Source organism: Penicillium antarcticum (genome assembly GCF_028974205.1).
Source record: "Penicillium antarcticum strain IBT 31339 chromosome Unknown utg000003l_segment0_segment0, whole genome shotgun sequence".
NCBI classification, from domain to species: domain Eukaryota; kingdom Fungi; phylum Ascomycota; class Eurotiomycetes; order Eurotiales; family Aspergillaceae; genus Penicillium; species Penicillium antarcticum.
Genome location: NW_026695301.1, coordinates 2,279,882 through 2,292,483, shown reverse-complemented (window position 1 = coordinate 2,292,483; position 12,602 = coordinate 2,279,882). Strand labels below are relative to the sequence as shown.

The 12,602-nt window shown below is 48.3% G+C and overlaps 4 protein-coding genes across 4 annotated transcripts; 3 read left to right on the top strand and 1 right to left on the bottom strand.

Moving 5' to 3' along the window:
• Positions 1–100: 100 nt before the first annotated feature.
• On the top strand, positions 101–1,029 carry pre3 (proteasome core particle subunit beta 1; the record flags this gene model as incomplete). Its single annotated transcript, XM_058461641.1, has 5 exons — positions 101–140; positions 187–232; positions 303–317; positions 380–655; positions 705–1,029. 5 exons carry the CDS (start codon positions 101–103, stop codon positions 1,027–1,029), a joined length of 702 nt encoding a protein of 233 aa, XP_058322218.1.
• A 784-nt stretch (positions 1,030–1,813) lies between these two features.
• Positions 1,814–3,170, top strand: N7508_003574 (putative cyclin-dependent protein kinase complex component; the record flags this gene model as incomplete). Its single annotated transcript, XM_058461640.1, has 2 exons — positions 1,814–2,824; positions 2,886–3,170. The coding sequence occupies 2 exons, from the start codon at positions 1,814–1,816 to the stop codon at positions 3,168–3,170; spliced, it is 1,296 nt and encodes a 431-aa protein (XP_058322217.1).
• A 1,562-nt stretch (positions 3,171–4,732) lies between these two features.
• Positions 4,733–5,794, top strand: N7508_003573 (uncharacterized protein; the record flags this gene model as incomplete). The annotated part of the gene is made up of 1 exon (XM_058461639.1): positions 4,733–5,794. The coding sequence occupies one exon, from the start codon at positions 4,733–4,735 to the stop codon at positions 5,792–5,794; it is 1,062 nt and encodes a 353-aa protein (XP_058322216.1).
• A 1,309-nt stretch (positions 5,795–7,103) lies between these two features.
• On the bottom strand, positions 7,104–12,333 carry N7508_003572 (nuclear pore complex Nup192/Nup205 family protein; the record flags this gene model as incomplete). The annotated part of the gene is made up of 5 exons (XM_058461638.1): positions 7,104–7,154; positions 7,213–7,481; positions 7,546–7,701; positions 7,753–12,054; positions 12,144–12,333. The coding sequence occupies 5 exons, from the start codon at positions 12,331–12,333 to the stop codon at positions 7,104–7,106; spliced, it is 4,968 nt and encodes a 1,655-aa protein (XP_058322215.1).
• Positions 12,334–12,602: the final 269 nt, after the last annotated feature.

The window sequence follows — 12,602 nt, the reverse complement described above, 5'->3', positions numbered from 1 at the left end:
GATAGCATCACCTCTCTACGTCTCCCTTACTTCTCAACTCTCTTCCTTGCTGTTTTATCTTCAAGCCTTTTCAGTCATATCATCTTGGTAGCAGCATAAAATGGTCGCCCCTCACGGAACATCAGGAATGCTTGGTGAAGGTGAGCAGAGCTATCGTCATCCGCCGAGCCAAGCTAACAGGTCCAGATGGCATTCACGTTGACATGAACCACCTCAAGTCTGGTGAGGTCAAGTAAGCTGGGCCCTCGATGATTTGTTTGTTATAAAGTTACTGGACATATTCTAACGTATTCTTCTTCTAGCCTTGGAACCTCGATGTGAGTTGAGCTGGAGCTCCCGAACATTACCATCTCGAAACATCCTATTAACAATTCAACAGCATGGCGATCAACTTCAAAGACGGTGTAATCCTGGGTGCCGACAGTCGAACAACCACCGGTGCATACATTGCCAATCGAGTGACCGATAAATTGACACAGGTGCACGACACCATCTGGTGCTGCCGCTCTGGTTCGGCCGCAGACACTCAGGCTGTGGCAGACATTGTCTCCTACCACCTCAACATGTACGGCGTAACGAACAACGAGGCTCCCACCACACAGGTGGCCGCATCGCTCTTCCAGGAATTGTGCTATGAGAACAAGGATGCGCTGAGGTAAGCAGCTCTGCTCTACAGACTCTGAATCCATGCTAATAGACCCCAGTGCTGGTATCATCATTGCCGGATACGATCCACGACACGGCGGTCAGGTGTACTCGATACCCCTGGGAGGATCCCTTCACAAGCAGTCGTTCGCCATCGGCGGTTCGGGCTCGACCTACATCTACGGTTATACCGATGCCCACTGGCGGGAACAGATGACAGAGGCAGAGGGTATCGACTTTGTGCGGAGTGCATTGCAGGAGGCTATCAAGTGGGATGGCAGCTCTGGTGGTGTAATTCGTCTCGTGGTCCTGACCAAGGCCGGCGCTGTCAGACATCTCTACCTGCCGGACAACGGCTACACCGGGCCGGGCGTGACGAATTAATAAGTGCTCTAATATCGCGTCAATCAAATGAAATGGTTTCATGATCCCAGTCAAGCTCAAGATTGCTTCGGAGGTACTGCCACCGGACACTAGTGCATGCTCCTAGGCATGTAATGTACCGAGGGACCAGAAGGAGTAGTCGGAAGAGCTCGGTCAGCGGATTGCCTGGGATATAAATGCCGATTGGAATGGACCGGGGGATAATCAACGTGTACACCTATAACCCGGTCATTACATCATTAGACGAAGTTGAGGTATCCCAAGTGAGCAGACATCCTTTGACAGCTCAGATATTGAGTAGAACAGATCATATCTCACTTATGCATGCTGCCATGTTCCCCAGAAAGGGAATGTGCAGGTTTATATCGGGAAATATTCAGACCAGTCTTCATTGTATACGGGTAGAAGGCGCTCAGACAGGAATCACCGGCGTCAATGGCACCACGGGCGTTCAGATCGTGCTATTATTCGCCCGATATAAAGCCCCCAAAGTACACCGTCTTTTATACTCCAAACTCTAGACAATAGAGACTAGGGTCTACTCAGATAGATACGAAGAGACATATTCCCATCAAAATAGATGAAGTAATCTGGACTTGTTTCATCTCCACCTAAGCCACATCACCACTTTCTAGGCTACACTCTCTCAATGCATTCGATCGACACTCGCTGATCCTCTCCCTGTTTCTGGGGATATCCTGATTTGTTCCTTGTCAACCCCGTAAGCAACCCCTCTTCCTTCTCGACCCTCTCGACCCTAACGAAAAACAGGAATAACCTCGAGATGAGCTTCGTGGAACACGCATATTCACGCGCCTCATCGACCCCCACTTCTATTGCCCCGCCAGTAGGCTCTGCTCGGCCGCAGAACGATATACCGGCTTACCTCTCCTCTTCACGCGCCGACCTCACCTCTTCCTCTGCCATGACGTCCCCGAATGCCTTCGCTCCCGACTCACACTCCTATAGCCGCCCGGCAGAACCGATGACCGATCCACGCTCCGCGCCGGATTCACCGCGATTACAACCTACACATCAATCAATGCAGTCCGTGCCGGGATCCGAAGTCAATTCTCCGAGTCGCATTCGAGTCCAGAGCTTGTCTCACATCCAGAGGCTCGCCAATGATGATGTCGTAGGGTCGCGAGGATCGCAAACGTCCAGGGCTGGGTCGCAGCGACAGTACGAGATCAGCTCCATGCCGGTCACGGAGATCATCGAGATGGTCGCTGGACTCCTCACCAAGATCACCACCTCGAACGATTTGCATCACGAACATGTCCATCGCCACATCCCGCCACCGGATGGCACCTCAAATCTCAGTCCACAGGCCACCAGCGTCCTCGCATTCCACGGCAAAAACGTCCCCAGCATCACGATCCTCAGCTACCTCACTCGTATACACAAATATTGCCCTACGACCTACGAGGTGTTCCTGAGCTTGTTGGTCTACTTTGACCGCATGACGGAGCTGGTCAACAGAGGGAAACTCGACCACCTGCAGCGTCGCTGGGTCCCTTCAGAAGACTCAGATCCATCTTCGGCATCACCTACATCGCAGCAAATGCACGACTCGCCTATGGTGACGCCTCCATCCTCTACTGGTTTAGCTGCGCAGGATCCGCAGGGGCCGAACTCCATTTCGCCGGGTCTCTCTCCCCAGTCTGACGCCGAGACCCTTTCACATTTCTTCGTCGTTGATAGCTTTAATATCCATCGACTGGTCATCGCAGGAGTGACCTGTGCGAGCAAGTTTTTCTCTGACGTGTTCTACACTAATTCACGTTACGCGAAGGTAGGTTGCTCACTTTTCTTGACTCTTGTATCAAAATAACTAACCGTTCTTAAATGTGCAGGTTGGAGGTCTCCCATTAATAGAGCTCAATCACCTGGAACTTCAGTTCCTGCTCTTGAACGACTTCCGACTCGCCATTACCGTTGAAGAGCTGGAGGCATACGGAACAATGCTCGTAGAGTTCTACGCGCGCGAGGTCGTGACGCAACAACAACAACAGCACCAGATGAGCTTACCACGACCCATCGACCCGGCCCGCGATCCAAACTCAGATGCGATGTACATGCGATCCCGCGACAAGTACCGCGACCATCCAGAAGTCGGCCAGACCCCGACTCCACCATAATCTGGTCTGGCATCAGAGTTGATATTCAACAGTATTTCCATTTCTTGGGCCATAAGCCCAATTAATCCCACTTACTGCCTGCTATCCTTGATTGAGCGTTGCTTTGCCATCCATCTGTCCCCCAGTTCTGTCTCCCATCCCCTCCTGCCTTGGCACATGGATATATGCATGTGCCCACATTCCGACCCCAAGCAGCACATACGTTACATACCCTCCAACTTCGGGCACACCAAATCACAGCCCCTACCATATCCTATATATCTCTCTCCGGTTCTCTCTCAGCGCGTTTACACGACACGACTTGTATAGACTTTGGTTCTCAGCTGGCCGGGCTTATCGGGTTGTTTCCTTACAGTTATTCCCCTTCTGCGTTGCGCCTTTTTCCTTTCTTCATACATGAATCATCTACTGGATCTTTTCCATTGGGGATATATTCTTTTGTATTTTCTCTTCTTGTTCTGGTCCTATTTATCTCCGTCATGGGTTGGAGTTATGCTGGTGCTTTTTTGCATCGCGAGTTTTTTTACGGGATAAGTTGTTTCCCTTTTCTGGGTAGCTTTTAGCCATTCTTTAATCTGATTGTTCGACCTTTGTGCATTGTCTTGATCTCTTGCTGGTTGTAGTTTTGGGATTCAACAACGAACAGCCGCATTTCCATCTGACTGCGACAAATCAAAACCCTCTACTCTTGAAAGAATCAAGGGCCCTAGAGGACCAATGGACTGTTCCATTTTACAAGAAGCTTGTATACAGCCACGTAACATTCATACACAACAAAGTTTGTTTGGCTTTTGCCTACCGATTACAATCAATTGATTTGATATAACCCTACCTTATATGATACAGCACAGGCTGAGACCGAGTATAAATAGGCACATAAAGCCTTCAACCACAGAAAAACCGAGAAGATCTGCAGCATGCACACACGATACTCCCACCAGGCGCTTGAGCTTGCAGCTGATCTGCAGATCTATCAAATCATTTCACTGAGTATACGGACCAATATATTAATCTACTTGGCTTTACTTTAGCTTCATGCCTTGCTCATATACTCGATCAGAGACCACTTCAATTGCTTATGAGATATTCGGTTAATTGCCGTCAGAGAGTCGTTTAAATGCCCATCAGATACTCCGTTAGATGTCCCTGTAGATGCCGCTCATATTACACATCATTTCATGTATCTCACTATCAACTTATGCCTCTCGTTATACCAATATCTGCCTGTATGCCTTAATTTATTGTTCTCCATAATATTTGCTCATCATGGCATTAGCCCTAACTCGGCTGCCCAGCAACCAACATTGGGACCTTCCTCGTGTAGTGTAAACATCAATACAAACGAGCTGCTCCCTCCTCATGGTCCTCTATTGATATTATTGTTGATGTTATTGTTGATGTTATTGTTACTTCTGTTGCCATGGTCCTGGGCACCTACTTAATGACATTTCCCACTGTTTTGTTTTCTCTTTTTCTTTCTCCCCATGCCACTGGCTCTTGAACTAGCACTGCTTTTTCATAAACATTCCCATTGCTATTTGTCTCGCTTCCAAGCTGTCATCATGCCTGTCCGCTACAATCTTCGTTCTGCTCCTCACTTCTCTCCTTCTTTTCCGACGGCCCTGGTCAACCCGACCCGGAAGACCCGTTCTTCTAGCGACGTGCGACGTATTCCTCCTTCTTCTCCCATCTCGACTTACCTTTCCTTGGTGCGACGTCCTGGTTCTTCTTCTTTTTCTTCTCTGGCCCTGGCTAAGCCTGCCATCGGAGCACGCTTCCTTGGTTTGCCGCGGCGTATTCCCCCTCTTTCTCTCAGTGCTCCTCTTATTGTGCCTTCCGTTTTGTCTCCTGCTGTGTCACCCATTCTGTCTGTCCTTCCTCTTGTTCAAGTTTCTTCTTCTCCGACGTCGCTGGCCAACCACTCCATTGTGGCTCGCTCCTCTGGTTCGGCGCGGCGGGTTTCCCCTGCTCCTTCCACCTCTCGCATCGTCAAGTCGGTTCGCTGGGCTCCACAGGAAGACTGGCCTCGCCCTGTCTCTCCTCCACGGCTTCGATCCATTCTCAAGTCTCGACCAGCCGTCACGGTCCAGCCTCAATCCTCGTTCGACTCTATCATTTCGCTTGGACGCACGATTCGATCCTTCTTTACTGCTCGACCTGACGATACACTCTTTTCGGGCAAGTCTCGCAAGACAGTTTCCTGGAGACACTCTCTTGTTGAAGCCAAAACTATCGAAAACCGCAATGCTCTTAAGCACACTGATAGTCTCATTTGCCCCCGGACCTATCGGAAGGTTGAACCGATCAAAAAGTTTCGATTCAATGCCACTCTTTACAGCTTTTCGAGAACACAGGCCAACAGACCTCCTTCTGTCAACACTCATTCAACCGCAAATGCCGCCAGCAAAGTGATCACCTCTTCTACTCGAAACATGCATCCAATCCGCAGGATTCCTTCAAATCTCCTAGACAGCGCTTTGTTCTGGTCAATCACTACCAACCTCCAGCCTAAGGTCATCCACAATCCTGACTCTGCTACCTCCCTCATGTCTCAGGCTGGTTCCTCCGTCACTGGATTGCTCAATGTCCTCCGCATTCAGGCGATCAACATGTTCGGACTCTGAATTCTCGACCCATACAAATCGATTTTGGTCATTCCAGTCTTTACCTCTTTCACTCTATGTTTTCTCTGGGCTTCAACCTCTCGACTTCAGTCAGGATTCTACATTCTTCTTCGGTGCTTCGGTGCTTCGGTGCTTCTGTGATTCTTTGCTTCTTTGCTTCTCTTGTGTCTTTCTTCTTGGCTTCTTTTCTTCCTCTGTTCTGCTCTCTTGAGACCTTGCTACTTGTTTCTGTTTTAGGAGTCGACACCTCGACACCGCAACTCAGCACCACGACTCGATGGCGTCCCCCTAGGATCGCGCGGAAGGCAGTGGGATGTGGTTCGATTATATGACATCTAAAGTTAGTCACTCAATTTTGTGTTTTGGTTTCATGAGCTAAGAATGCAAATCTTTAGCAAGAATCGTGACCCCTAATCGAAATTGGTCAGTCTCCTTCCAAAATTTGCTAACATCTGTTTCTTCCTAGTATGAGATGACATCCCTGCATCCTCACAATTTTTTCATCATGTGTTCTCGCAAGTCGAGGGGCATGGAGAAGAAAACAAGTGGGAGTGGGAAGAAGGTAAATTAAGGTTGTGGTCTGTGCACGAGTCTTGTCTGCAGGGGTATGTATGTACATAGTATCAATCAAATGTTCAGTTGACCTGTTACACTCATAATCATCGTAATGTATAATATTTCGTAGTTCGTATGTCTAATAGTCCTCGAGCACGTGGCTGATCTTTAAATAGTGGGAGTACCAGCTCAATACCATTAGTGCCTCGGATACAACGAATGCACAACCCGCCTCTCCTTACCGATCAAAAACGCACACATTCTTGTCGTAGAAAAATCAAGCCCCATTTCCAAGACTCGCTCCATCCTCAGTTACATGCTTTTCGCTGTCGGTTGCCGCCCAGTCAGGCAGCGTGTATCTGAGCTGACAGAGACTCTCTCCTCCCTTAAGCGTGGTGTCATGCAGCACTGCTGCGAGTTCTTAAATTTCGTCATTCTTCGGCTCAACACGTGGAAACTAAGCGAGATCAATTTGATATGTATGTCTGGCAACTTAGTGGGTAGCCTTTTGCCCTCTCCTTGAGCCTCTTTTTTGCGTCTTTTTTTGCCCATTCTGACGAACTGAATCTTGTCAAGGATGTGAAAAGATTTACTACGAATCTCGTCATGCGTAATATTTATTTTTATTTTTTTCAATTTCAAAGGCATGTTTAATTGTGAGACGCAGTTCAATTCATAGTAATAATCGCTCAAGACCGTCACCACCGCGCCTGTCATAATGATACATGCAATCCGCCCCAGTTAATCATAAAAATCACGAAAACATAGCAGATTGCGTGGTCTGCTGGATTTCTTGCTCCTCAGCCTATGGTATGATATTTTAGTTACGGTAATAAATACTCCATAGATTGGGACTCTCTTACCTCGGTGAAACCAGTGGCAGAAACAAGAGAAATGAAGGACTTGTTCAGATCGCCTAGAGTTTCTTGATGTTCATTGGAAGCATTCCCAATTCTTGCAGACCGTTTGAAAATACCAACCATGCAGGATCGGTTCTCGGCCAGGAATGTGCGGGTCTGCTGTATAATTTGCTGGTTTTGTATTCCACGAGAGAAGACAGCAGACACAATGACGCGCATAACTGACAAGAGTAGGTCGTAGTATCTTTGTAGAGCATTGGGGTTATCGATATCTGAGAGGATCAATCAGTAAAGCTGCATAAAGCGGTGGAGAATGGAATCAAGAGATAGACCTACCTATGCCAATGTCTGGATCAGCAGCGAAAAGTTGCGAATCACGAACAGTCTGGAAGAGGCCCGCATCGAGAACATATGTGGCCCCTTTCTTGGTCTGAGATAGCCGCTGCAGTAGAGAAAGTAGTGATTCATAGTAAGCTATGAGTGCAGGAGTATCTGAATAACAGTCAATAATAATTCCACAACAGAGTACACAGAAAATCTTACCAGTTCCCTGGGCCTGATGGAGCTCGACGGGAAGAGACCGCAAAGAATCTAGGAAGAGACTCAAACAGTTCGCCTCTGAGATGTGCTTTGCCAAAACACAATCGGTCTGGCTGTCTAAAACTGCCAAGCCGTTCAAGAGCAAGAGAGCGGACGCACGGCACGAGTCTTGACCATTTAAGGCATCATCGCAGATAGTCTCAACGAGGGCGGGGCAGCCTTTCGTAATGGCGTGTTGGCTCTCACGTCGCAGGCCCTTGTTGGCGTTAGATGTTGTGATGCGTGTGACGTACTGAGTGCAGACCATGTAGTATGTCTCTCTCAACAGGACATGCCCCGTTGCCAGGTTGATGCCTTGGATGCAAATTTGGAAAAGGTGGTAAAGCTTTTCATTGATGGCGTCTCCACTGCGAGAAATCAATGTTTCCGCCAATTTTGCTAGTTCCAGAGCCCAAGGAAGATCGTCATCAGTGGCAGCCTCAAGCTGAGGAAGTATCAACTGGAGACAGTGTAGTATGAAAGCTGGGGAGACTCCTTCGTCACCATCGGAGCAAGCGATCATGGTGGAGATAAGCTCCGCCCAAGACTTGAAAGCTGCATAATGGCAGTTTTGGATCCGATGACGATGGTTTCTTGCATTCATGAATTGCTCGAAAACAGTTACTTCCGCTCTGAAACGCTGTTGTTCAGCGGCGGGCAATTCTGCGTCCCGCATTCGGACCAGTGCCTGAAAGTCATTAAAGTTGTACTCGTCCATTTTATTATCCTTTGGACTGTACTTGACTTGATTAGATATTTCTTCGAGCAAAGAGAGCGCAGGCTTTTCGAAATCCCGCAAAGTACCAAGATCTGCGAAATCGAAGAGGTCAAACACGGATCGACTTTGAATTGGTTGGCCGTTCTCCATCACAGTGTTCCCAAGCAAGACTGCCATTGTTTGGGAATGTAGGGTCTGCGATCCCATCTTGGCCGTCGAGCGAATTTCTGCAGCCGCATATTCAAACAAAAAGCTGCGGTAGTACAGGAATTCTCTCATGGCAGCCGCACCGTCAAAGAGCCAGAAATCATCCATTTCAGCAGTGAAGCCACTCCACATCGTGTTTGAATCAATGATAGGCTGTTTAGCGAACATGACTTGAAGCAAATTCATAGATCGCATTTCACTAAGGGTCTCGAAGCCTGCCAGCTTTGATGACCACAAATGCTTCAGCACTTCAAAGGCCATGCGTTTGAGAATCACAACCCATGACACAATGGTTCCATCGAGGTCCTCAGGATATTCTTTCAAAAAGCCCACAATGGCATGCAGAAGGGAACTCTGTTCTGCAAACAGTCCTTCGCTTGAGGTTTCAAGATTAGGTCCCACACACTTGAAGCCAAGGAGAAGATGAGCTACTGTAGGGCGGTCTGTGATTGTTCCCAGACATCGCCTCAGAAGGGCAAGAATATTTTCTCGAATGACGTAGCTGGCTGCCTCGGGACCATAATCGAATTCTCTGATGTCAGGAGTCATATGGAACACCAAAGGCTTCGATACACTATCCACATCGAGCTCGGATGCAAGCACCTCAACAATCTTGTTCGAGGACCGCCATTGAGCGGATTCCAGGGATGCCATTTTGTTGAGTTTGCGAGAGCTGGTAAGTCTTTCCAGCAATTGCATAGATGTGATCGCAAGGTCCAGGTGTCCTGTACTACAATAGAGACAGAGCAATGGAATGAGAGAAAGATTGCTCAGCACACTGTCTTCAAATGAGGCAAGCGAAGAATTTGCCACGTTTGTTCTATGTGGTGCAAGCTGGGAGGCGACGATAGATTTGACGACATTCAAGTATGTCGACTGAAGATCCAGAAGCAGAGTCATTACCTCCAGGCTCCGGAGCAAAGTCAAAACGACGACAGAATCAGATGATGCCACACAAATCTCTCCCGTGTCTTGCTGAGAAGCCGCAAACAAAGATTTGAGAACATCTTCATTAAAGAGCCACTCTACCACGCGAGCAAAGGGATGAGCAACAACGTACGTTGACATCAACGAAGCATTCACGGTGTGATCGGACCCAGACGGCTCGCTCAAAGCCAAGACTAGGTTTTCGTTGAATGACTTCAAGCTTACCACCACAAACTCTAGGCAGTTGTAGGTCAAAAGACGGGTTTGGTGGTCGTTGAGGTCCTGGACCTTCCTCGAGAAGGCATGACCTAGAATAAAATCAATGTAGGGGCCGACCCCAGGCATCCGATACGACCCCCCTAGATTTACGGGATAAGGGAGCGACATGCCATCGTTGACCTGGTCAGAGGGAGGGGCAAAGAGTGCATTGACAAGAACAACAAATGCATTTGTCTGGTCAAAACTCTCTCCAATCTTTTTGAGGGCCTGTTGCTGATGCCACACAGGGAGGTTGGGGACCAACGGCACTTTGACATTGCCGGATGCACTCATAGACCCGCCAGACAACCACTCGTCGATTGCCATCCACATTTGATGGCCAGCAGCAGAAGACCTTTCAGTCATCAGCGCTGCAAGTGTCGTGAAGGCCGTTGCTCTGAGGTGTGACGGAATGGGACCGCTGCACAGAGTCAACAATGTATTGACTACATTGAATGATTGATTTTGTAACATCCAGTCTCGAACAACCTCACTCTGACTGCATAGATGACCCATGAGCCGCAGGTAGCATGTTAGCATCACGGGGCTTTCAGGCTCATTCATTTCCACCGGCTCCGGTTTCCGTGAAAGGAACATCCCGAGGTAGCCTTGCGAAGGGGTCGAGTTCGGTTTCTCAGTAACTCGAGACGCATGAAGTTGTAGTTCAGCAAACATTTGCGACCAATTCATTGTGGTAGATCGCTTAAATTTGGAAGACATGAATTTGTCTTCCTCTGTAAGAAATTGATGTGCCGCAGCTGCATTTTCTGGGCCTTCTGAGATTGAACAAAGCATTTCACAGAAAGCGCTGACTCGGGGGACAGTCTGTCGTTTAGAAGCCCACTGAAGGAATCCATAGAGGTTACTCTCAGGGTCAGCCCAGAATTCTTGAGCCGCTTCCGCGCGGCATTCGAAGGCAAATGAGATGATCATGAGGAACGACTCGAGATAAGTCCGCACCTCTACCAAACCACGGTGAAGGCTAGAGGTAAGGCCGTCTCTGAGGGCAGTGATTTGGTCCAGTCTCTGAGAGTCCTCTTCCGACTTCAAATGCCGGACCGCATCAGGCATGTTTGCGACACACGATTCGATAAAAACCTCAAAATTTTCCATCAGAAGTTCTTTCATGAAATCAGAGCATGAAGCAGATTGTGGCAATGATACAACGCTCTCCTTTAGCAGCAAGGCCACTAATTCACTTCGAGCGGGATCGGCCCACTCTTTATTGTTGACAGCGGCACAGATGGACAACATGAAATCAAGTGCTCCATCATCCAGGGAAGACTTGAACATCTTAGTTCGCTCTTTTGATTCCTTCTCCACATCGATATTGAGATCGACACTCGAGGGCAGGGCACCGTCAAAGTACCATCCACTGTAGACTGACAGCCACAAAGCAGTAACAGCCGCGTGGAAGTGAGGGAGTTTCCAGCCTTGGGGATCATTGGTCGCAGTGATAAATTGGTTCAAGTCTCGCGCTTCCCTCTCAACGGCTCCTGGGCCATCTGGAGAACCGTATTGGAAAAAGGACGCAATTATGGCAGGAACGTAGTGTATCAGGAGCCCGTCAAAGCGATCTTCTTGCTTTATTTGCTGAACAAGGAAGCGTACATCCTCGCTGCTCGTAAAAGATCCCTTGAACATGTAGCAAACGATCGCGCCAAGTGACTCATGTTGTTCTTTCAAGCATGATTGTTGGTATTCAATAGCCTCCATGATATCTCGATCAAGTTCCTGGTCCAGCGTGGTAGCCTTTTGAAGCTGCTCTCCAAGAAGTGATATCCATTCCTCAATGTCAATCATGGATTTCAACGCCTTTCGAACAAATTCTGATGCATGCCGCAGAGGGCTGTTCACGATCCCAAGAACGTGTGTTAAAGCTGTTTGCATGACGGTTTGGATGGTTGGACGTTCATAGTCGAGTGATAGTCTAAAAATGAGACGCAGGCAGCTAAGGGTATTCGAACGGTGTTCGTGAAACATCATTAGCGCGGCAATCAGAGGGGACCGGCCCATCATGTAGCCATCACGCTGGGCTTTTAAAAATTTGAACGCCGCTTCAATTTCATCAATGTTCAGGGCGTCGGCTAGTTGAAGTGCGCCTTGTTGGAAGTCTGAGTTGATTTCGTATTCTTCGCTTTCAGAGCTGATCTTGCCTAGAAAATTGGAAGCAACATCAGTAACATGTCGAGGCTAGAGGTAATACAAGCGATCCAATCAAAGAACCCGTGCAAGAATCAATTACCTGTGAGGACAGTCTGACGGCTGGCATTGTTCTTTGGTGTTTTGTCGAGGAGCTTTCGGAAATCTGGGAGGTGTGCCTCTAATTCGAAGCAGATTCGTTCGAGATTGACATTTGAATGCTGCTCGATCGCACAAAGATCCGAGTACAGGCCACCAAGGCCACCGATGTCCTCGGTGTCTTTGGGCTCCATGATGGTTGGTGGAATGAGAAGCTGTGGAAAGAGAGCTCGAGCTGGCAGAAAGGTGGAGCGCGATCAAAATCTCGGGCGGTAACGCGAGCAAGTATTGCCGCTTTTTCAGAGGGACAACACCCGCCTTCAGTCACCGCCTTATTCACCGTTGGACTCACCGCCCTCAATGCACCAATATCTTGGGCTTAAGAGTACATTGATCGATGGTTGAAAGCTTGATATCTCCAATTGTGGCGACCAAATGTAAAAATTTTGTAAATTACACAAAT